Source organism: Danio rerio, chromosome 15 (genome assembly GCF_049306965.1).
Source record: "Danio rerio strain Tuebingen ecotype United States chromosome 15, GRCz12tu, whole genome shotgun sequence".
Classification (NCBI taxonomy): domain Eukaryota; kingdom Metazoa; phylum Chordata; class Actinopteri; order Cypriniformes; family Danionidae; genus Danio; species Danio rerio.
The window spans coordinates 27,809,617-27,833,033 of NC_133190.1; the positions used below are offsets into that span (position 1 = coordinate 27,809,617).

General features: G+C 35.3%; 1 protein-coding gene across 4 annotated transcripts in view; it reads right to left on the reverse strand.

The window, feature by feature from the left end:
• The window catches only part of cluha (clustered mitochondria (cluA/CLU1) homolog a), a 36,233-nt gene that overhangs the window by 4,932 nt on the left and 7,884 nt on the right, over nt 1-23,417 (reverse strand). For 2 of the 4 annotated variants that reach the window (NM_001077560.1, XM_005157587.6), the window contains 22 exon segments: nt 1,389-1,482; nt 1,568-1,689; nt 1,842-1,967; nt 3,516-3,596; nt 6,857-6,996; nt 7,077-7,230; nt 7,321-7,405; nt 9,065-9,309; nt 9,497-9,559; nt 9,649-9,801; nt 10,726-10,826; nt 10,908-11,009; nt 13,798-14,216; nt 15,807-16,501; nt 16,581-16,673; nt 17,435-17,582; nt 18,144-18,269; nt 18,910-19,064; nt 19,143-19,270; nt 21,379-21,522; nt 21,702-21,873; nt 21,954-22,147. In NM_001077560.1, the coding sequence (NP_001071028.1) occupies nt 1,389-1,482; nt 1,568-1,689; nt 1,842-1,967; nt 3,516-3,596; nt 6,857-6,996; nt 7,077-7,230; nt 7,321-7,405; nt 9,065-9,309; nt 9,497-9,559; nt 9,649-9,801; nt 10,726-10,826; nt 10,908-11,009; nt 13,798-14,216; nt 15,807-16,501; nt 16,581-16,673; nt 17,435-17,582; nt 18,144-18,269; nt 18,910-19,064; nt 19,143-19,270; nt 21,379-21,522; nt 21,702-21,873; nt 21,954-22,147 (3,740 nt within the window). 4 annotated transcript variants of the gene reach the window in all.

The window sequence follows — 23,417 nt, forward strand, 5'->3', positions numbered from 1 at the left end:
AGTATTATTCATACATTTTTTAAATTGTTGAAAAAAAAGACACATTTTGTCAGTTTGTTTTAAACCCGGGTGTATCTGCTGGTGTTAAAAATATCCAATCCAATTCAATGATACTAATGGTCTCATCTGATTCAATGATTTATTCTAAGCTATGCTAAAAGCGCTCCCATCAGACTTGGAAGTCGGCTAAATTGATTAAAAAATGGTAAAACTTAACTGTTATAAAGTTGAGCAACAAAATTAGCCTATTTCCACTAGAAGTGGAAGTACTTCTTTAAATATTCTGGATATGAATATTTAAACACCAACTAAGCTAAAAATGATGACTGTGGCAAGGAAAACATTTTTTCCCCCACAGATTCTCTATAGTCTCTACTAATTTCTCTTCTAATCACACTGATGCCGTGGATATTCTGATGGATGTCCGCTCCAGGACAGAGTGGCCTAGTGGCTGTCTGACGTTTGTATACTTGAGATATTGAGATATCGTTCAGAATTGTACACATGCACCCACTAGGAAATTCTTAGGCTATCTGTGTTTTAACCAATCAGGTTAAAACACCTAAGGTCGAAGTCAAAATTATAAGCCCCCCCTTTTGATTTATTTATTTTTTTCTTTTTTCAATATTTCCCAAATGATGTTTAACAGTGCAAGGAAATATTCACAGTATGTCTGATAATATTTTTTCTTCTAGAGAAAGTCGTATTTGTTTTATTTCGGCTAGAATAAAAGCAGTTTTAATTTTTTAAAAGCCATTTTACGGTCAAAATTATTAGCCCCTTTTAGCTATATATATTTTTTCCGATAGTCTACAGAACAAACCATCATTAGACAATAACTTGCCTAATTACCTTAACCTGCCTAGTTAACCTAATTAACCCAGTTAAGCCTTTAAATGTCACTTTAAGCTGAATAGAAGTGTCTTGAAAAACATCTAGTCAAATATTATTTACTGTCATCATGGCAAAGACAAAATAAATCAGTTATTAGAAATAAGTTATTAAAACTATTTTGTTTAGAAATGTGTTGAAAAAAATCTCTCCCTTAAACAGAAATTGGGGGAAAAAATAAACAGGGGGGCTAATAATTCAAGGGGGCTAATAATTCTGACTTCAACTGTATATGTATGATGCAGTTAATGACGTTACTTAAAAGTATAATTGTTAATGCTCTGAGATTGTAAGCAGATCGGTCTACAAACTCATTGCGAGTGTTGAAGCTGGCTTCTGCTGATGAGACTGCAAACTATCTTTAGTAAACTTTTTCTAATTGAATCTCTAACTCTGGCTCTTCTTCATATGACAGACTGGTCATTTTTTGGGTTCAAACTGTAAATTATCCCCACAACACCTTAACGCAACTGATACACAAATGAAATTAGATGTACCTGGTTCTTGTATATAGTATATCCCTCCTTCTCATGCTGAAGTGCAGAGCGAAACTCAGCCTTGCTCTCATAAACTCTGGCCACCAGGTGATGACTACAGAACAACAGACATCATAAATGTTAACAAACATTTCTACCACACGTCACTAGTGAGTATGAGTACAGTCATACATATTTACCTGAGGGCTACTTTCAAGGATCGCGGCCCGTGGTATTTTGTGTTGATGGCCAGCGCGTTCTCCAGGAAACGCAGAGACAGGTCATACTCCATCACACCATGAAGCACCAGACCAATATTGCTCTACATCAGAGAATAGGATCACAGTAAGAGGATGACGTTGCTCCACAAGCCTCAACTTAAGGGGCCACAGGAATTCAGCTAGCTCTTGTTAACCTTGGTTAACTTCAAAAAAAGAATCAGAAGATGGGCAGAGGCTGAAATAAACTGCTTACATCGAGCAGAGCCATTTCAGGATGGTCCTCTCCACAGACCACGAGCATGAGGTAGCGAGCACGATACAGCAGCTTCAGGGCAGTGGACAGCTGACCGTTAGCAAAGCAGTACAGTGCTAAGTGCATCTGCGGAAAACAAACACAACATTTAGACATAACTGACACAGTTAGTTTTTGTTAAATTTGCTAACAAATCATTTTTGTTAGTTCACCATTTTTTTTACATTTCCGAAAACAGTAACTAAATAAAACAGTGAAACCAAATTGTTAGTGTCGGAATAAAAAAAAAAAAAAAAATATATATATATATATATATATATATATATATTTTTTTTTTTTTTTTTTTATTCCGACACTAACAATTTGGTTTCACTGTTTTATTTAGTTACTGTTTTCGGAAATGTAAAAAAAATGGTGTATATGTATGTATGTATGTATATATATATATATATATATATATATATATATATATATATATATATATATATATATACACACACACACACACACACACACACACACACACACACACACATTTCTAATCTGTTTAACATCGTATCATGATATATACATACATACATACATGTAGATAAAAGTTCTTTAAATGATCGTATCTATTGTGTACACACACACACACCCAACACGCATCCGAGTCACATAAGGCTTACCAAATATATATATATATATATATATATATATATATATAGATATATATATATATATATATATATATATATATATATATATAAAAATTTAAATGAAAGAAAATGGAAAAAGAATAGGATCCATTTGCTCTATATGTCACCACTTTGATTGCAAACTTTGGTGGAGTACCGAATCTTCTCTATTGTAAGATGGCACATAAGATCCCTAATCCAATGATGAAAAGTTGGAGGAAATTTGTCCTTCCATTTGAGCAGTTAAGGACGTCTAGCAATTAATGTCGAAAAAGAAATCCTACTTTTGGTTTTAATGTCAAAACTTGGATCTGTAATTAAACCAAATATTCCTTCAATAGGGCGGGGGTCAATTGATACATGTAAAATATTTGAAAAGAAATTAAATACTAATTGCCAGAACTTGGTAAGTTTAGAACATGACCAGAACACGTGTGTGTGCTTAGCTGTCTCTATTTTACATCGATTACATAAGGGATTTATAGTTGGTGAAAATTTTACTAATTTTGCTTTTGTCCAATGTAGATAATGGACCACTTTAAATTCAGGGGGACTTTAAACAGTGATCAATGCCCATATTTGCCCACTCCTATTAACGCAATGCTTCAAGTGGACTATATTAGTAGAGAGTGGCTTCACATATCCTGAAAAGTGAAGTAAAAATTATAGATCTCTGGTGGCAGTTAACAGTACAGATTATTAACCTGGCCCGAACCATTCAGACAAAAGCAAAAAAAAAAAAAACTATTTATTAGAACACTTTAATATTATTTTTAACCAAGTTTGTATTTTAGGTAGTACTGATCACATTGATGTATGTGCAGGTGTATAATTTTCTAATACAACAATCATGCAAAGAATGTGGAGAAGTAGCTGTTCCATCAACAATTGTCAATAAATTTGTTTCTGCAAACGACATCATTTGTTCCATCAGAAAGAAAACAGCCTTCTTAAGACTTAGAAGAGTTGTGTTAATAACATGCATGTAGACACTTACATATTCTTGAATAGTATTGGGATGTTCAATACCCAGCACTCTCTCACTCATCAGCACAGCCTTCTGCTGGTTGCTCAGAGCCTTAAAAAGAGAAGGAAAAAACTCAGCATCACTACATGCTAAAATAAACAATTAATAAATTATAGGAGTAATAAATTCAAATTGTCAGTGTTTTAATAGTTTATTAAGCACTGAGGTAAGTGGCAGGGGGAGCATGTTGGATAACTATTCGGTGATTTTCTTTATATCCATTTGATCATAAAGAGGGCCAGATACAATCTGCAGGCATTTTTTGCTATTTCTAGGCAGAATTTAAAAAAAAGGAAAAAAAAAAAAGAAAAAAAAAAAATCGGTGGATTCATACAGAATGATTTTGGAAGTATCGTAACTAAAAACTTAATATATTAATAAATAATATGTTTTTATCTTTTATTTAATGATGAAAATGCAAATCCAATTAGATCCACTTAATTGGTAAATAAAGCAAGTCTCTCATATCGTATAACATAATTACTAAAAGACAGAAAATATTATTTTACAAACTGCACCGTAAATAAATCATATAAACATTTTCATATTAGTCAATAATATTGCTAAAATTAGGGGTGTCAAAATGAATTGTTTCTTCGGTGCACGGCGATGCAGATGCGGACAATAAGGTAACGGTTCAGTAATAATCATAACCGGTTATTATGGACTGACGTCATTTATCTCCTATGCGCTCTGTCGCGAGGGAGGTGAGCGCGAGTATTTACAACACTCAGCCAACTCAGGGCCGGCCCGTGGCATAGGCACCAAAGGCAAATGCTAAGGGTGCTGTATATCCAGGGGAGCACCAGAAAGGAGCGCGGTTCAGTTGGTTTTGTTTTCGCTATTCCTGACACACATTCAGTTATAGACGGCAATAACTAAAAAACCTCTTACCCTAAAAAGATCTAAAGTGTGTTACCAACAAAACGACAAAGCTGGTTATGTTTCACAGCTGTCTTTCTTTTTTTCATTTATTTATTTTATTTATTTATTTTTTTCGCTCGACATTTCGAGCACTGCTCCGTTTAAGCCCTCGCAATATGTGTTTAGCTGGGAGAGCTTGCGCTGAGAGGAGCTCTCAGTAAGGGACTGTCTGAAAAGTGCTTCTTTTTTTCGTTGGGTTTTTTTTTTCCGTTTTTCTGCTCCGCTCAGCGCGAGCTCTCCCTGTTGCGAGGGCTTAAGTGTGTTTGTGTGCATGTGTGTGTGTTTGTTTCTTTGGTGCTGTCTATGTTTGTGTGTTTGAATGAGAGACAGTGTGGTACTGTGTGTTTGTGTGTTTATACAGACAGCTTGTTATAGCCTCCCCCCTAAAATATAACACTGTATGTGGAAAGCATCGTCAATGCACCATGATGCACCGAGATATTGAATTGAACCGAAGGCATGATAATCATAACCGAACCGTGAGACCAGTATAGGTTCACACCTCTAGCTAAAATTAATTTAAAAATGGAATAAACAAATTAAAACGCATTTACACAGTAAAGAAATAGACTGCATGATTGTGCCTGCAGAAATCCTCAGATTTTTTGCCAGATTCAGAGAGGCCCTAATCATAAGTACATTCTACTAATTAATTAGTACTAATTAATACATATTCTATTAAATAAATGCTAGTTATTCAAAGCTATTAATATGTAGATGAATTTACGTTATCATTCAAACATGTGATATTGATGAGCATTAGAGACTTTCAAAATCTAACCAAGGCTGCATTTATTTAAATCAAAACTACAGGAAATACTGAGCATTCAGAACTGCAACATTTTAAAAGAGTACTGTTTAATGATTAATCGTAACTAATTGTAACAAGTTTGTATTCACATAACATATGTGCATGTGCTGGGTATATTATGCATTCATAAAAGCACGCATACATTTATAGACTTTTATAAAAAAAATTTGATGTAAAACATATAAAATACATATAAAAACATTTCCTTTAACATTGCATAAAGATATGCAACACATAGATGTACGTATTTATATATACATAATAAATATGCACACACAAAGTTTGCGTTTATGTACTTATTTCAGACGCAATTAGACACGATTAATCATTTAACAGCACTATTGTAAGATATTGATTAAAAAGCCCTTTTTTCTATTTTACTGTTTTGATCTTTACTCTTGATGGCAAAGCTGAAGACATTACTCCAGTCTTTAGTAGGGGTGTCGAAATGAATTGTTTTTTGGATGCACTGCAATGCAGAACGCAAACAATACCGTATCGGTTCAGTAATAATCATAACTGGTTATTATACATGTAATTTATCTCAAATGTGTTGTATGGAGGTAGCTTACTATGGTGAGGAAGGAGGCTAGGAGTAATTAAAACTACTAAAAGCAGATAACTGTGCACAATTCGCTGCTTGTGGGTTCGCTGGACAGTCTTTCACTGACATCGAAACACATTAGAACCCAGCTAGGAAAAAATTAAAGCTGTAAAATCTCTCTCACTCTCTGTGGCCCATTTGACCTGCTGGCGTGTTCATGGGGTAACATTTTATCTCCTCTCTCGGCTGTTAAAACAATGTTACTTGTTGATTTACACATGTGCATGTCTGCAGAGCAAGTTTTCTCCACCATGTTGCTGACTATAATGGATCAGCTGATCGCCGCAGCAGTCACTGTTTGCTGAACAGCGCGAGAGCCGCACTGACTGTGTGAGTCGATCGCAGCCTTTTCTGTTGATCGCGTGATCAATTATAGACATTTAAGAACTAACTAAACAATGTTCAAAGAGCGAGTGGGATAATATTTACATGTTTATTCGCTATAAATGCTCAGTACGTTCAGCGCATGTACTTTAGTTTTGTTTTATACATTCAAAGAGTGTTTTTTTGAGTGGGTAAAATTAAAAGCACAGTACATATTTCTGACTGTTTGTATTAAGAGATAAAATTGTTTTACAAATAATATACAAATATATTATAAATTTTAATACAAGAATTATTGTGTTGCTAAGTAAAATATCAAATTGTATATGGAAAGTATCGTCAATGCACCGAGATATTGAGAAATGAACCTAATCAATGGCATGATAAACGTAACTGAACCGTGAGACCATTGTAGGTTCACACCCCTAGTCTTTAGTGTCACATGATACTTCAGATTTCATTGTATTTTAAATCATTTGCACAAGAAAAATGTATTATTAGTAAATTTTTAAATAAAAAAAAATGAAAAAGAAAGCCTTCCTGAACTGATTTAAACAGTATTGCACATTCATCCACAAAACTCCATTATAAACAAATCAGTCTCCAATATCCAAACGTTGTTTTCTGGCATGTGTTTATGGGTCATACCTCTGGGTGATCGCCCATGATGTAGTTGAGTCGAGCCAGAAGACGCAGGCAGGCACAGATCTCCACATGCATGGCTCCATACACATTGTTGAAGAGGTTCAAGGCCTCGTTGATGAGCTCACAACCCTCTTTTAGAAAGCCTGCGCACCAAGGACGCATCAATCAGCTCTGCAAAAACGTTGAAGGTGTCAAAGCACCGATGATCATTTGTTTTTGTTACCTTGCTGAACCTTGGCCTGTCCGCTCTGGAAGAAATGGAAGGCATCTGAGGCTTTGGGGTTGACGTGCTTCACAACAGGGAAAATGTTCAGGATGTCCTCCTCGGTGAAGGCTGGCTTGTGGCGGCTGTCGAAGTTGTACTCCTTTATCAAGATCTGCAGGGGAGGCACAAAGGAAAGGCTTGTCACTACAGGACACCTGACGGAGCACCTCAGAGACACAGAGCGAGATGGATCAAACACTACCTGAATGCCAGTCTTGATTGAGATCTCCCTCAGCAGGGTGATCTTCTGCAAACCGTACTTCTCCACTGCCTGGTCCACGCTTTCACTGCAAAAAGCACACCATTAGTCTTCAGTTAAAGTAATAGTGTGGTACACTACTATGTACTTGCCATATTTCCAATGTATATTTGATAAAAACCATCCCTATCCCTACTTTTTACCTAATCTTAGCCAATGTAGTACTTTCTTAAGTAAGAACAAGGCAGTTTTCATTACTAGTATAATTTAATTTAAAGTGAAGTGCAATAAAAATATCTACAGCAATGTGAAAAAATACTGGAAGACTCAATTTAGAAATAGGTCTTTCCAGAGAGCTATTCAAAGTGACTAGGGTGATTTTGCTGCCGAGAGAATCTGGATTAAGGCCCCAATATGCTTCAAAAGAAACTGAAGAACATCCTAAATCTGGCAGTTCGATACAGCTTAACAAATCAATCTTTTTGGGGAATTCGTTTTTGACTTCTAAACACAATTGTGCTACCATTGCCATCCATAGTGATTACGCAATGTGCACTGATTTTCTGCATCCATAAACTTCTGACTATTTTCAATTCAATAAGACTCCTTTTACAGCATTGATAATGTAACTTAATTACAATATACAATTAGTTAAATAGACTTAAGCCTTTATATAGTTGTTCTAACCTAAAACAAGATGAAATGTCATTTAAATGCAAGCGAGCAGTACGCAGGTGCTGAAAGTCCATTGAATATACTGTGGCAAAATGAATTTACATATTTTAAAGACATGGAGCGGGACAGCGGAATTTAATTCAGTGCTTTTTGTCCGGTCTAAGACACACTTTATGTGGTCTATCAATCAGGTAGTCAAGATCATCAATTTTTAAAGAAACGTGCCAATTTTAGATTGGCATGACAGTTCATCGGAACTGAGCTTGCTTATGGAAAGTTAAAAGAATATACGCATACAGCTCACTGCTTTGTGTGTTTTGGAACTCCACCTTCGTTGATGCATGAGGAAATGTTAGAAAAAGTTCAGCAATGGTATACCGTTTTTTGTGTTATTTTTGCCCTCAAAGAATGCAAAATAACTTTATGCAAGTATATCAGGGCCTTTAACAACATATAATACTGACAAAAACTACTTAAATATTTTTTATAAGTTTTTACAGTGACCTTCACTTATTTAGGCCTGTGGTAGACTAGTAAGTATAAAATTTAAACTAAAACCAGTAGGCGGCGACAAACCTAGTTTTGAGTGATTAATTGATAAATGAATTCAAAGTTTTAGCAAAGCAGGCTATATAAGAGGCAATAATGATATCAGCTGATAACTTTTCATGTAATAAATGGCTGATAATTACATTTATGGCTGATAAATTATTTTAGAAATTATCATTGACTGTTAAATGATGATGGCCATTAGGGTTATTATATTGTTGCCTTCAACAGTTTTCCCAGTGAAAAATTAAAAAGATTACTTGTTTACGTTTTGTTTTGTTTTGTAATCAGGCTAAAGATTTGCATTTATTGCTCTATACATTGGTTACTGATGTCAATTTATAAAGTGATAGTTTCGGTTTCGGCCAAAACATTTATTTTTCAGCGTTCCTACTCAATTTGTTCATTACGATGTGCCTGTCTTTATAAAACGATTATTTAATTATTGAAATTTGAATGTATTGTTTAAAGCCCTATATTCCTGGTTAATAAAAGTGTGTGCTAGTCAATTACTAACTCTCACCATTGAAGACTGAAGTTATAGTAGCCGTGTGCCTCAGAGGTGATGTTCTTCCACAGTTCGCTGGGTGTCAGGCTGGCCCAGGCCGTGTTGTCTCCTCCACCAGGGACACGGTTGCGTCTCTTGCGGCTCTTTTTGCGGGACACCAGCTCATCTGCAGGAAGGTGAGCCACTGCATCTGGGAAAGAGCTCAAGAGGCAGTTGAGGAAGTGGCTCACCGCAGCGGATAAAGCAGAGAGATCCACACCCTGCAAAGAACCCCATGTATTAACACAAAGGCAAGTGCGCTACTAAAATAGATCAAAAGCATCCTAAAATAAAACATGGCTGAGGAATGTGTAATGATAGATTAATTATTGCTGCACTACAAATATTCTGGTCTGTGGAGCATATGTACGATGGCATTTCTGTCAATGCACCACAGTAATAACTCACCTGAAGATATGTTTTGAAGATATGCTTTGCACATCTGGTGATCAGTTCACTGATTCCTATTCTCTGCATATACAAAACAAATAGCAAATACAATTTAGTGTCTGATTAAAAATATAACGTTGAAACTGAAAAAGATAATACACGATCCTTACGTAGATGTGTTCAAGTTGTGCTTTTGCAGGCATGTTATCCATAAACTCCAGCACAGTACCAAGATAACGCACATTAATGCCACGCTGATGAAGGGCTTCTGTCAATGTCGCTCCATCCATAGGCAGAGAGCTGTGATCTAAACAGTCTTTCACCTGAATAAAGTAAAATCATGATTTATTAGCATCAGTAATACTTTAGTTCAAAAACCAAAAGAATTTGCATTAACAAAATCCAATGCTCAATGCTGTTGTATTTATATTAATATCTTGGCCTCCAAATTGTCCAGACATGTAGCTGATTGAACATCGAGGTTCATCGAGGTAAAAGCAGGGTCTTTTAATGGACATGCACCTATTTATTAAATTTCAGTGATCCAAAACAAACTTTAAAGCATTTCTTTTGTCACAGTATATCAATTTGTGTCTGTAGACTTAAATTATAATACAATTTAAGTCATACACTTTTTTAAAATAAGTTTTTGTCTATTGCATTGAGCCATAAATCTCTACTTCAGCAGCACTTACACCAAAGTTGTTCTATTCATATCTATATTTTGAAGGTTTTTATAGAGGGATTTATTAACAATTTTCATGATTATATACAACAATTTATTCAACAGATCATTTAATTTTGGAGTGATTTTGTATTCTTTAATTATGGCGTGATCAAAAGAGATGTTTAAAAACCCCTAAGTAAAAACCCTTGGCTCTATTATAAACGCCTAGTTTCTGAAACTAAAACTTCCAGGTTTTTGTGCTAGAAATGTATCCAATATAAAAAAAAATTTAAGAAAATGTTGCCTTATTTGCATATACAGACAACAATTTAGAAATATTGTATTAAAAAAATGCTTTAAATTCTTATATTAATTACTATTTATAAAAAAATGTTTTACCCAATTCGCCTGCAGTGTCTAAAATGCATAATTCTATAATAAAAAAATTACCCATTATGTAAATGTAATTTATGCGTTAAATACAAAAAAAATATAAATATTTTTTCAATTTAAGTGCATTGAATATTGCGCTGATCCTAATGATCAATAAAATGATAGCATTAATAAAGCTGAAACTGACGAGAGAAGGGATCTGGCAGGACACAAGAAAGGCGGCAGCATCTTTGAGAAGCTGCTTCTGTTTCTGAATGTCTTCATTGCTGTCATCCGGGAAACGTACTCCTGTAAAAGATGGATGAGGTCACATGACTAACTCAGTATGTACTGTCAAAAAGATAAATCTCAATTCAATATCCATCATACCTGGAGAAAAGATGTCTGGGTTGAAGCGAATGTCGAAAGAAGTGTTGCTGATGGAGCCCACAGCTTTACAGGCATTAAGCACCACCTCACGACTTTTGGGGTCTGTGAAAAATGAGTCAAATTGAATTTACGTTCACAGACAAATATTAATCAACCACCACCAGGAAAAATAAAAAATAAAAAAGGTTGTTTGGTTAAATTAGGGGTTTTCAAACTCCCAGATGCACTTAAAAATGTAAATATTTAAAAATATATAATAAAATATTTTATTTACAGAAAAAAAACATTTATTTCATCTACAGATATGCTTAAAATAATTAATTATTCTTTCTTTATTAAGAATTTTTATTGTTTAATTTAAAAAAAAAATCCTCAGTAAAAATAAAGAACAAGCTCACTATTTGTAATAATTTTAACTGATAACTGTTCAAATGATTTATTTTAATAAGAGAATTTACCTTTCTAATTTAATTACTCTTCACATCAAAACATTTGAAAACCCCTGAGATCAGTTTTAGCATAATTTACAACAGGATTACAGGATCACCATCACCACAAGTTAATCCTACACACAACAAATTAATTGTTGTTGTTTTTTTTTAATAAAAATCACACTTGAGAAAGATTAGCAGGGAATGTGTAGTCTGGTTGGGGGGTGAGGGGATAAACTGAACACGGTGGAGCCCGATTATCATAAAACCAATCCAGGAGGCCCACTTCAATGAGCCTCAGAGAGAACAGTAGCAACAGCACAGAGAGATGCACTGACCAAACACACACAGCAAATCAAAAACACAACAGCAAAACTGCTGATCAGTCCCTCTAGTGTTTAGAAAGACATTTTTCAGATTTGTGCGGCCTCAAATGACTCATGTTTTTTATTTTTTAGCAAATTTATCAAAATATGTGCCAACAAATATGTGCCAACATTTGATACATTTCATGTGTTTTGCTGTGAAAATGCAGACAGCAATCTTGTAAAAGATTTACTTTTATGACCTGAATATCCATTGGGCTCTGTGTTTTATATAAAGAAAACACAGTTTTTACCTTTTAAGTCTGTAAAGCATTTTTTAATACACAGAAAACTGTAAATGACTAAAATAAACCAAACTTTAGCATTAGAATCATGGAAAAATATAGTATATTTTTTAAATATGATGTATTTGTTTGTTAAAACAATTAGCATTGTAGACCTCCTAAACTGCATTTTGTCCACCTCAATTGTAAAATGACAATACATAAAGAACATAAAATGTCATTTTACTAGATTATCTATAATTAGAACAGTACATATTATTTACATATACTGTGCAACCCAACAGTCAACTTTATCAAATGAAATGTGTAGTTAACTCAAAATTTACTGAAAGTTAATTCTACTCATTTCGAAAGTTTATCTCCGTTTTGAAGTTAAGAAGTTAATTAAATACTTCATTACTTCAACCTAAATGGAGTAGGTTCACAGTACTCTTATAGATTCGTTTAACTCAAATGGTTTGTAGCAATCGATTCCTTAATCGGTTTGAGTTGCCTTAATTTATTGTATTTTACAGCACTCAGTTGGTTCGAGTTCTCTTCATTTATTGGGTTTTACTGTGCTCAAATTGCTTCGTTTACTCAAATGGATTAAGTTCACAGTACTCATTAGGATTAGTTTTTAAACTTAAATAGTTTGTTGCAATCAATTTCCTCAAAGGGTTTGTGTTACCTTAACTTAAGTTTTTTAATTAAGTTTTACAGTGTACATTTTATACAAAGTAGTCTGCTATTCTATTGAGATTTCTTGAAATTTACATTTGGATGACTCTAGAATAATGGATACATTTAGCACTTCCTAGATAAACCTTTTATTTTACAACAACAAAAACACCTTTAATTTAAGAGTTTTGAAGATCACAAATTATATTAAAGTTAGGTCTAAAAATAATGTTTGAATGTGCATTTAAGGACATTTTGTCTTGAAAATAGTCATTTGAAGCCTTCCATTATAACTATTTTTGACCATCTCTGCCTTCAGAATCATGCATTTCATCAGGATTATAATGAACAAAGGGTAGTTTTCATCTTTGTACGTTTACTCTAAGTTAAATTAACACGCCTATTTTCTGAATTAATTGTAATTTAAATTATTGAAAAAACAGTGTCTGTTGCTAAATTCTTTTTAATTGTTATATTGGTTATAAAAACCCATAAACCTTCGAGCACTCATAGAAAAAGCATGCAACTTGCTCCAGATGACTTTACTTCCTCTGGCGGGAAATATCTGAAGGCACTGAAGGATGTCATCATTCTTCTCTCATTCATTTTGTACAAAATGTTTAGGGAAGTAGTAGACTCTGTTATTAGTGATACTTCTGTGAATCTCTCATGCACTTTTTTAATAAACTATATTGTAAAATTCAGTTTTAGACATGCCATGTGGTATCTGGTTTGAAGTTAGCATCTTGAGCTAAAGCACAAAATGGTGGAAAACATTAACTCTGTTACTGTCAACTGTTAAAAGTTAAAACTACAATAAGTAACCGAATCAAACGATCCCTTTCACATTTAAGCGTTTTGCATTATTTCAGTTTTGCATTAAGTTCAGTGATCAATTTAGTGTGTGAATACTTTAAATGGCTAACTGATACATGCAATAATGTCAAAGCTTACAAGTTTGCTCAAAATCAGCTGCAATTTTTTTGTATTTAAAGCTTCTCTGAATTTCGTGATCCTCCATGATTTAGCAATTATGGGGACTATCTAAAGAGTCAAGGACACAAGTCTTGTGGACCCAAAAAAAAAAAAATAAATAATTAGAAAAACAACTAATTAAGTGTGCATATCTCTGTCAGCTGTTGCCCTTGTTTCCTCTCAGGCTCTTTTTTTGTTCTCTCTCAGGACGTACCGATACCGGATCCATCTTCTGCTGCTAAGGACTCGGCCAGCTCTTTAGCTTGGGCAAGTCCGGGAATATTTTCATCAGCTTCCTTACCCTCCAGAGGCCCATCACAGCCTCCGTTCTGCCGCTCTGCAGCCAAAGGCTCATGGGTACCATTGATGCTTGCTATAGGAACCTCGGTCATGGCTTCCTGGTTTTCAGCAGAAGAGTTCTCTGAGATAGTGGTGGCCTCCGAGTCTTCAGGGGTCAGCGTGGATTCAGATGAAGTCGGAGAGTCTGGTGTGCCATCACAGGATTCTAGAGCCAGAGGTTTGTTTTCAGATCCAGCACCTGCAGCATTTGAGTCCTGCAGAGCTGCAGTCTTGTCTTTGTTTGCTTTCTGCTGCATTAGTTGGAGTGCTGCCATCTTCATGAAAAGGAGATATCTGAGACACACACACACACACACACACACAAGGACAACATGTTTAAACTCAAAAAAAGCATTTATAGCACATTGATTCCACCCTATGTTTTTTTTTTTCATTTTGCTTAATATAAATTAATTACTGAACATGCAATTCAGAAACTTATTGGTAGCAGACTGTTTGACGCTCCAACATAAAAATATACCTATACTTTTATGTTACTTTAATTTTGTAAGATTTACTATTAAAACATTACTACAAATGATAACTATTGTATAATATTTATAAAAACACTACTAATAATAATGCTATCAACAACAACAGCAGCAATCAGGCTGATTTATGGTAATGTATGAATTATGTATATTATATAGGGGTGTGTGACCCTACACTGGTCTCACAGTTCAGTAACAATTATCATACCATCGATTTGGTTCAATTCACATCATGGTGCATTGACGATGCTTTCTATACATAATTAGATTTTATCTTCCCAACAAAAGATTAAAACCTATAAACATATTAATATTTATATATTATTTGTAATGCAGTTTTGTCCTTTAATACAGTAAGATATATGAACTGTAGCTTTAATTTGACCTGCTCAAAGAAAACACTCTTTTTTTTTTAAATGTATTAAACGAAACTCCAATACATGCACAGAAGACAACGCAAGCATTTATAGCAAATAAACTAATGTCAATATTATCCCGCTTGCTTTTTGAGCGCTGACAGGCGAGGTCTTACACTCCTATGAATGGTCATTGTCATCACCTGCTCAACAGAAAGAACTGCGATTGTCATTAGAAATGAAAGCACTGTTTACTGATGAGTGACGCGGGAAGGAAAGCCGCGGTAACAATCTTTATGCGCATCATTTGCGGTTATCACAGGTAATCCATAATAGACACAGTGGAGAAAATTCGCATCACAGGCACGCTCGTGTCTGGATCCACAAGTATTGTTTTAACAGCCGAGAGGAGAGGAAAAGTTACCTCACGAACACTGCAGCGGGTCAAATGTCCAAAGTAAGAGAGAGGCAGAGATGGATTTTTGCAGCATTTCTTCCTAGTAGTGAAATAGCAGCTCGTGTGCTGTGCCTTCTTCAGTGTCAATGAAAGACATTCTAGCAAACTCACAAGCAGTTGAATTGTGCATAATTATCTACCTTTTAAGTAGTAAGAGCATTATTTACTTTCCCTCGCCTCCTTCGCCATATTATTTTGCTGCGAAATCGCACATGGAAGATAAATGACGTCAGTACGTAATAACCGGTTAAGATTTATTACTGAACCGACATAATTACATATATTTAAGCAACCTCCATGTTTTTTACATTTTATTTAACTACGTTTATAATCTTACAAACAACAAAACTATTACCAAACATGGGATTAATACATTTCTTAGTAACACTTTATAGTAATGTGGACTTATACAACTTTTTCTAAAAAGCGTTACCCATAAATGTAAAGATCATGTGTACTAGACAACAAATTTGAGCTAAACTCTCAAATAAAATTAATTTTGTTAATCCATAAAAATTAATTAATTAATTTATTTATTTATTTATTTATTTAAATTAATCCAGCATGTTGTGTTTTGTACCTGTGCTCAACAAAGGCCTCTATGAGCTCCTGACGTAAGCAGGCCAGACGATGGCGATGCTGTCTGGGGAAGCCCAGCTTCTGGCTCTCGGGGGTGAGCTCCTCCCCCTCCACCGGCAGGAAATTCAGGTCTGGAGGGAAAGTGCGCAAAAGGTCCAAGATATAATGTCGGCCATCATTGCCAATGATACCCTTACACTCCACCGAGGAGCAAAGCTCAACAGCGCTGTCCTTCTCATTGAGCACCGCATGGCGCTGCACCTTCAGCGGGCGACTGGTCTTCTCCAGCAGCTCCAGATATTTTGGATGCGACACTACAGTCTTGCCAAAATCAATGGAGCCATAGATGACGCTCTGCTCCTGCTCTCGCTCCAAAATGCCTGGAATGATGGACTGCGCAGTTACACGGTATCCTCTGTAGTCAACCACTACTGTTCCCAAAGTGTAGAGTCCTTCCACGTCTACAGCGCTGTATGCTCGCACCCCGTTCAGGTCATTGGTAGGGGCGGCATGGGCAGCAGAGTCTCCGCCGAGCTCCCTGTAGTGGTCGCGCACGTCAAAACCTAAGCTGAAGAAGATGTTGTTCCAGATGAACATCTGCATGCGCGTTTCCTCACCAGGGTTGATGGCCATGACGTTGCCATCAATGACCGCCATCGCACCACGGGTCGCCGCAGCGGCAAAGTCACTATGAACCTGAGGAACAGAAGTGTGTTTGAGCTCAAAGGAGTTTGGGAGACGAAACACTGAAGCTTTGTGTTGTTTGTGTGTTCACCTTGAATATGGCTCGCTCTCTAAGCAGGCGCTCTGGAAGGTTCTTTCGAGAAAGTTCTCTGGTTGTCTGAAGCTCCTCGTTCCAGTCTCTAGTCTGTCATGGAGAACAAAGAAACTTCCGTTATAAAGCAATAAACAAAATAATGAGATATTAAAGGGATAGTTCACTCCAAAATACATATTTAGTTATCGTTTACTCAGACACAAATGAAGAGAGTTTATTAAAGAATAATGTAAACCGGTAGCCACTGACATCTATGATGGGGAGGAAGGGAGAGTCATTTATGACAAATTTTATTTCTGTTTGAACTATCCTTTTAAGAAAGAACCAAAGACAAAAACTGAATCATCCATTTATTATTTTTAGTCATAAGAGAAAACTTTGCAACATTATCATCTTGCATATTTAATTTCTTTCTTCATCAACATCACAGGATTCGACTTTTGCATTGATTTAATACCAGACATTTTAAAATGTGAGACAGCAAATTGTAATTGAGATATGCATTTATGGATAATTAGGATCATAGATCAAGTTTTTAAAAGTAAAATATACATACTAATTTCTAAAGCAGATCTTAAATTACTCACAGGATACGTATACATTTAGGTCACAGGATAGGTATACGTTTATTTTGTTGATTTAAAGTAAAATCTAATGGACTAAATCTGCAGTTGCTGTTGTCTGTCCATTTTCCTACCACACTCGATATCTTTACCACACTCATTTGTGGCATTTTTCTACACTTGTTAAAAACTAACCGGTGCTGAAAAACAGGATATCCTCATAAATTATTAACAAAAAAAACACACACACACACCAAAATAAAAAAAAAACAATAATTTAGAACATACTTGGCCAGGTATGTGCTCCTCATAACCCAGTCGGGAGGTGTAGGCGTCCTCTGCTCTCACACAGTCCATAGCATGATCAATCTGTGGTGCAGTCCAGCTGTACACTTGAAAGGGAGTGGCTATTCTCTCAAATGGATGCCTCTGAACCCTAATGAAAATTACAAAACCAATATTAATAACAGGACATGATAACTGAATAAATTCAGGGGGAATAATCACATATCACATGTAAACATTTACAAAAGGGTTTTTCAACTAGAAGGCATCATACCTCAACTTTATTACAAAATCGTACTCCTAAAATTTTTAGTATTAGTAGTAGATTAAAAAAAACACACTAAATTAAAACGTTAAAACACAATTAAGCAGTGAACAGATTTTTTTCCCTCAATAACGGTTTTATCACAAAACAAACAGAATAAAGTTAAAACATACAGAATATAGTTAACTTTAATTTTTTTGTTAACATATAAGACAATGCGTCAATACTGCACACAAAAACACGCATACTGCTACATTCAGATAAGCTATATCATACTCTAGAGTAGGATGTTAATTGTACATGGAAATGTGTCCTGGTGAAGATAAGATGGGTCACGATTCTCTTAGCAGGGTACAGCCGATTGTTTCAGATGTAAATTCTCTTTGTAAATCTAATCAGAGCGTAGGTATGATGTGAAGTAAATTGATCTTAATAATAGTGCAGTACCTCTTCTTCTGCAGAGTGGTGAAGTTCTTCTTAAAGGCAGCGCTGATCTGGCTTAGTAGTTCCACTAAAGAGTGACTGAGGAAGCTGGGATTGGCTGGCTTGGGGCTGAAGTTATAAGTAGTGGACCTGAAACAGATCAAAAATGTTCAACTCATTCAAATGCAATCTATAATAATTGTCATCATATTTTCAGAAAATGCTGGAATTATTCTTTATTTACATATTTAGTTTTCATACATATTTCCCAATACTATTTAACTAAAACATCACTCATACTTTACTAAGAGGCACCCATTTTGTTAGCAAGGCTTCTAAAAAAAAGTGTCCCAGCCAGTGTTCTGACTTAAATCCAATTGAGAATCTGTGGAGGGAGCTAAAGATCAGGGTGATGGTAAGGAGACTCTCCAACCTGAAATAGTTAGAGCTCATTGCTAAAGACGAGTGGGCAAAGCAAGCAAATTTACTTGTTTTAATTTTTTTTTAAGTTATTTATTAATTTGTTTTATAATCTAAAAATGACTACTTTAAAAGACAAATATGGTGATCATGAACAATTAAATATACAATACCTCCTGCTTATAATCAATTTAGATTTTTTCCTTTCCTTTTTTTATTCCATTGAAGGAAACTGGTTGCAGAGGACATCCTTATTTCTTTTTTGGGATGATTTCCAAATACTTAGTTGCAACTTACAAATAATAGTTTCACTAGAACTTTTTAGTATTAATGTTACAAATTAATTTCAAAAGTGGAGTGACACTCTTACTGATTGAGGTAGAATCCGCGTGTGGAGGCAGTGATGCTGACGTGTCTGTCCTCAACAGTCACGATGTACAGATACATGAGGTCACCGTGCATTTTCCTGTTGCCGGGCGGAGGGTTCCAGCTACTCATGGTCAAAACCTTCAGGCACTGCATAGGCTGCAGATGGAGGCGAAAGCAGTCAAAATCAAAACCAAGGCATCTGATGTCACAGCAAAATCTTTTATCAACTCTCACCTTCCAGTCTTTGTTTTGTGGCTGAAGGGGAACTAAAGGACGCTCTTTGCTGCCTGGCAGAATGTGTTCGGGAGGTGTGCAATCAATCTGCTCAAGTTCACTGCCCTTCTTTTTGCGCTTGCCAGTATCTGCAGAGGAAAGAGCAAAACGCTCACCAATAGGACTGCAGGATATATCGAAACAAAATTAATCTTGCGACGTGGACTAGTGCAGTTGTCAAATAGTGAGATTTATTTAAATAAACATGCTACTGGTTTCAGAGTGAAGAGTGTCATTTAAACGGGTAGTTTATAATATAGTCTGTTTCACAGTGTCAGAATAGCTCAGTTCATTTGCTGTGAATAAAGTCATAGCTGCGAGTAGAAAATGTTAATGAACATACAATGCCTGAAACCGGGAGTGCAGTTATTAATTGATGGCAACACACTAAAAATGTTTTATGCCATACCGTTTCATACAACAGTAAAATCATACAATACATAATACTAAAACATACCTTAATCACCAAAATATTAACACCAAATATGCTTAAGTTTTGGTTTGTTTTATTCTCAATTCACTCCCAGATTGTACAATAAATCAATGCACTTAATCATTTCTGGTAATAAATGAACTTACATAAAATTATTCGATATAAAATTTAAATAAGCTGACATAATAAAAACAAATAAATAAAATTGTTTAAAACTAATTTAAAAAATATATTATTTTCATTCATTAAAAATTTTAATTAATAAATATTTATTTAATTATATAAATAAATATAACCTATAAAAAATAAATGAATGAAAAAACATGAAAAATCTTTTTTTTTTTTAATTGGAAGTTTTTTTGACCAAATGTTTATTTTCCAAAACTTAAAATAAAATTCTTTCCAAATATTCAAGTCATCAGGCGAATCTCATTGTATTTTTTTTTCAAAACACAGCATGAAAAAGACCACTCTCTGTTTGATTAGGGTGTGGGTGGACCAATGACAACAATTCTGTAAATAATAAGGGTGTCACGATCCTCCAAATCCTCGATTCGATTACATTTTTGATTCTAAAGGCACGATTCGATTTTCGATTATGAATAATTAATTAATTAATGACCAATAAATATTTTGTAGCCTACCGTTTAAACTACCTGACCTGCATGGTCTTTGTTTTAGCCATAAACAAATCATACAGTAAATGAATAAAGGCAAGATACACACATAATTACCACCTGTCAATCACTTTTTCTGCGGGACTCGTGAATAGGCAGTGATCTGTGTCGTTATAATGGCGTCGGTAAAAAAGACGCACAACCAACAGGAACCAGCCAACAGTATCTGAGGTGTTCGCTAAAATGACTAAGTACAAGTGAGTGAAAGATTGAAGCAGTCCTCTGACTGCCTGGACCTGCTCTCTCGAGCGCAAGGCTGTATGTGTGTCTGTGTGGTCACGTGATGTGCATTTTTAGAGGTAGAGAGGAAGGAGGGCTGCTCAGAAATGTTACACGCCACTGTGGATGTCAAATCGTTGTCGTTCTAAAATGCCATTTAAAAACAAACACAGTGTAAACAGGGCCTGAGTGTGTACTTTTCGTGAGCGGATTTGCAACGGGGGCGGGCGGAGGATCGCGATGCCAGTGTTGTGTATCGGACGAACCGTACGTAATATGTACATAGCAGAGCTTGCAAAACTGTGTTTTTTTTTGTCGACAACACGAACGTTGTCAACATAACTCACTGGAAATCCAAAATGCTTACACACCAGCGACTTCATTGAAAGAGGAGAGGGTTTAAGTTCTCGACGGGTCTCCTGCTTCTGCAGTTTAACAAGCACTTCAACAAGCCTGTTTTTTTCCCGCTTGGCAAGCCAAGCTGACGTGACATGGGGGCGTGGCAGCATCGACGATTCTATTTTTTGATTTGATAATCGAAATAGAGCATAAATTTCGATTGATTTCGATTAAAAATCGAAATCGTGACACCCCTAGTAAATAATGTAAAATTTTAGCAAAGACAATAATTTTTTCATCATAAGACATTGTTTCCCCGAGGACCCATGGTTATTAATTTGTTTTGCTCTCAAAGTGCCGGTAGCTGTTGACTTGTATTTTATGAATCCCCAAGAACCGCAGTTTCAGGTTTAATGTCCTACTAGGTGAAAAAACATGAGATGGTCTGGGGGTGCATAAAATAACAGCTTTTTTTTCTATTTTTGGGTGAATTATCTCATCGCAAACTCGAAATTTTTCTGTCACTGACCTCCAAGATCTCCTTCTGAGAAGACGCTGAGGAAGGAGAGGGAGTTGCAGTCTACTCCATTATAAGCATCTGATGGGTCCAGGCTCTTCAGCAGGTCCCTGATGTGACGGACATGAATGCGAGCTTCACGCACTGTGTAGGGCTCTACAGGAAACACACAACAGCATTAATAGCCCTAGATAACACTAAAATGTACTCAAGCGAAAATTCACATTTTTAAAACAGTTAGTAAAGTACAATTTACAGTGCTACTTACAGTATTTTTTGTATTTGTGATAAGTTAATTTGCACCACTGTACTTGATATAAGATTCTGAACCGTACCTTCGACCACTTTGAGAAGCGAGCCTTCCTGAAGGCCCTCGATGGATTTCAGCTCGGCAAAGTTGTCAAGAACATTTCCGTCGAGCTGTAAGGAGAAGCAGGTGCGATGGCAGGTGTCCTCCCGGTCCATCAGAACTTGATGAATCTCCTGTACCATCTCTTGTGGAGACACCTGAGCACGGACCACAGGTTTTGTTGCAATACTTTGTTATGAACGTCCCAATGAAAGTAATGAGCAGTTAGTGGGCTCACCTGAAGGTCAAAGGGTTCGGTTCCTGGTGCTTGGATCTTCACAGTGAAGCCAGTGTCTTGAATTACGATTACTTCTTGTTCGTTAGCATCTTCTGCTTGGTCTGCGTCGCCACTGCCGTCCTGCTTTGAGTCGGCCTCCTCCGCCTGATCATGACCCGCATCCCCGTTCATCACTGCTGTCTCAACACCGTGCCCTAAGGAGAAAAGACATTAAAAAAATTGAAGGAATAAAGTCAACAGAGAAATTTTTTTGTGTTGTTGTTTTTGACAAAAATGAAAATAAAAATCCCTTTAACCGAGACCAAGAAACTAAAATTAATAAAATGCAAATTATATAAAATATAATTATATATTTAAGTGTTCCAAATTGTTTAATATACTGCTCAAAGTAAAGGGGTTTCACATTGTGGTTAGAGTGTGGTTGACAAACAAAGCTGAAGTACAAAAAAAAGTCATAAAACTAAACAAATTTAATTTGTTTATAATTAGTAATACTGAACTGAAAAATAATGATCTCAGTTTTATTGTAATATTTTAATTTAAGTTAACTTGATATAATAATTAATATAAAACAATTATTTCACAAAATATAATAATAAAAGATAATTTTGTACATACATTTAATTTATTTTATAAATACTAGATTAAGTGAATTAAAAACTAATAACTTCCTTTGAATAATAAGCACGTCCTGTGTGTACTGCCTCTGTGCTGATTTGTAAGTCACTTTGAACAAAAACGTCTGCCAACTGACTTAATATAAATGTGTAAATGTACATGATGAGTATCGATATTTGATTTTTTTTTTTAATTGAAAAAGTTAAAGTAAATTACAGTCAGAACAATTACCTGAACAATTGCCTTGTTGTTTTTAGTTTTTTGTTCTTACTTATCTAGATTATTGTCCAGTGGTATGGTCAATAGCATCAAGTCAAGACTTCGATAAATTAGAGTTAGTCCAGAATAGAGCTGCACAACTAATTTTACATTGTAATAGAAAAGTTTATATTATGAAAATGCATAAAACTTTAGGTTGGTTATTGGTGAAGGATAGGGCAATTGTTTCTCTGCTGTGTTTTATAAGAAATATTTCTGTTAAGAGTTCCAAGTGTTTTGTTCTGTCAACTTTTATATATTGATGCTAGTCATAATTTTAGTACCAGGCATGCATCAAAAGGAACTTTTTTGCTTCCCGTTTCAAATACTTATGCAAAGCAATGGACTGTAATGTATAGAGGAATGAAAACATAGAATCAATTGCTATCAGACATTACATGCTTTGTAACAAGTAAAATGACAAAAGCAAAAAAAAAATAAAAGCAAAATAAAGTTCCAAAAACTGTTACATTAGTGACATAATCTCACTTCAGCCCTCTAAACTTTAATCGCTTTCATTCCTTGAAACACATCTCACTTAATTCGTTAAGCAGCTACTACTTATCCTGAAGGAGTAGCAGAAAGGCT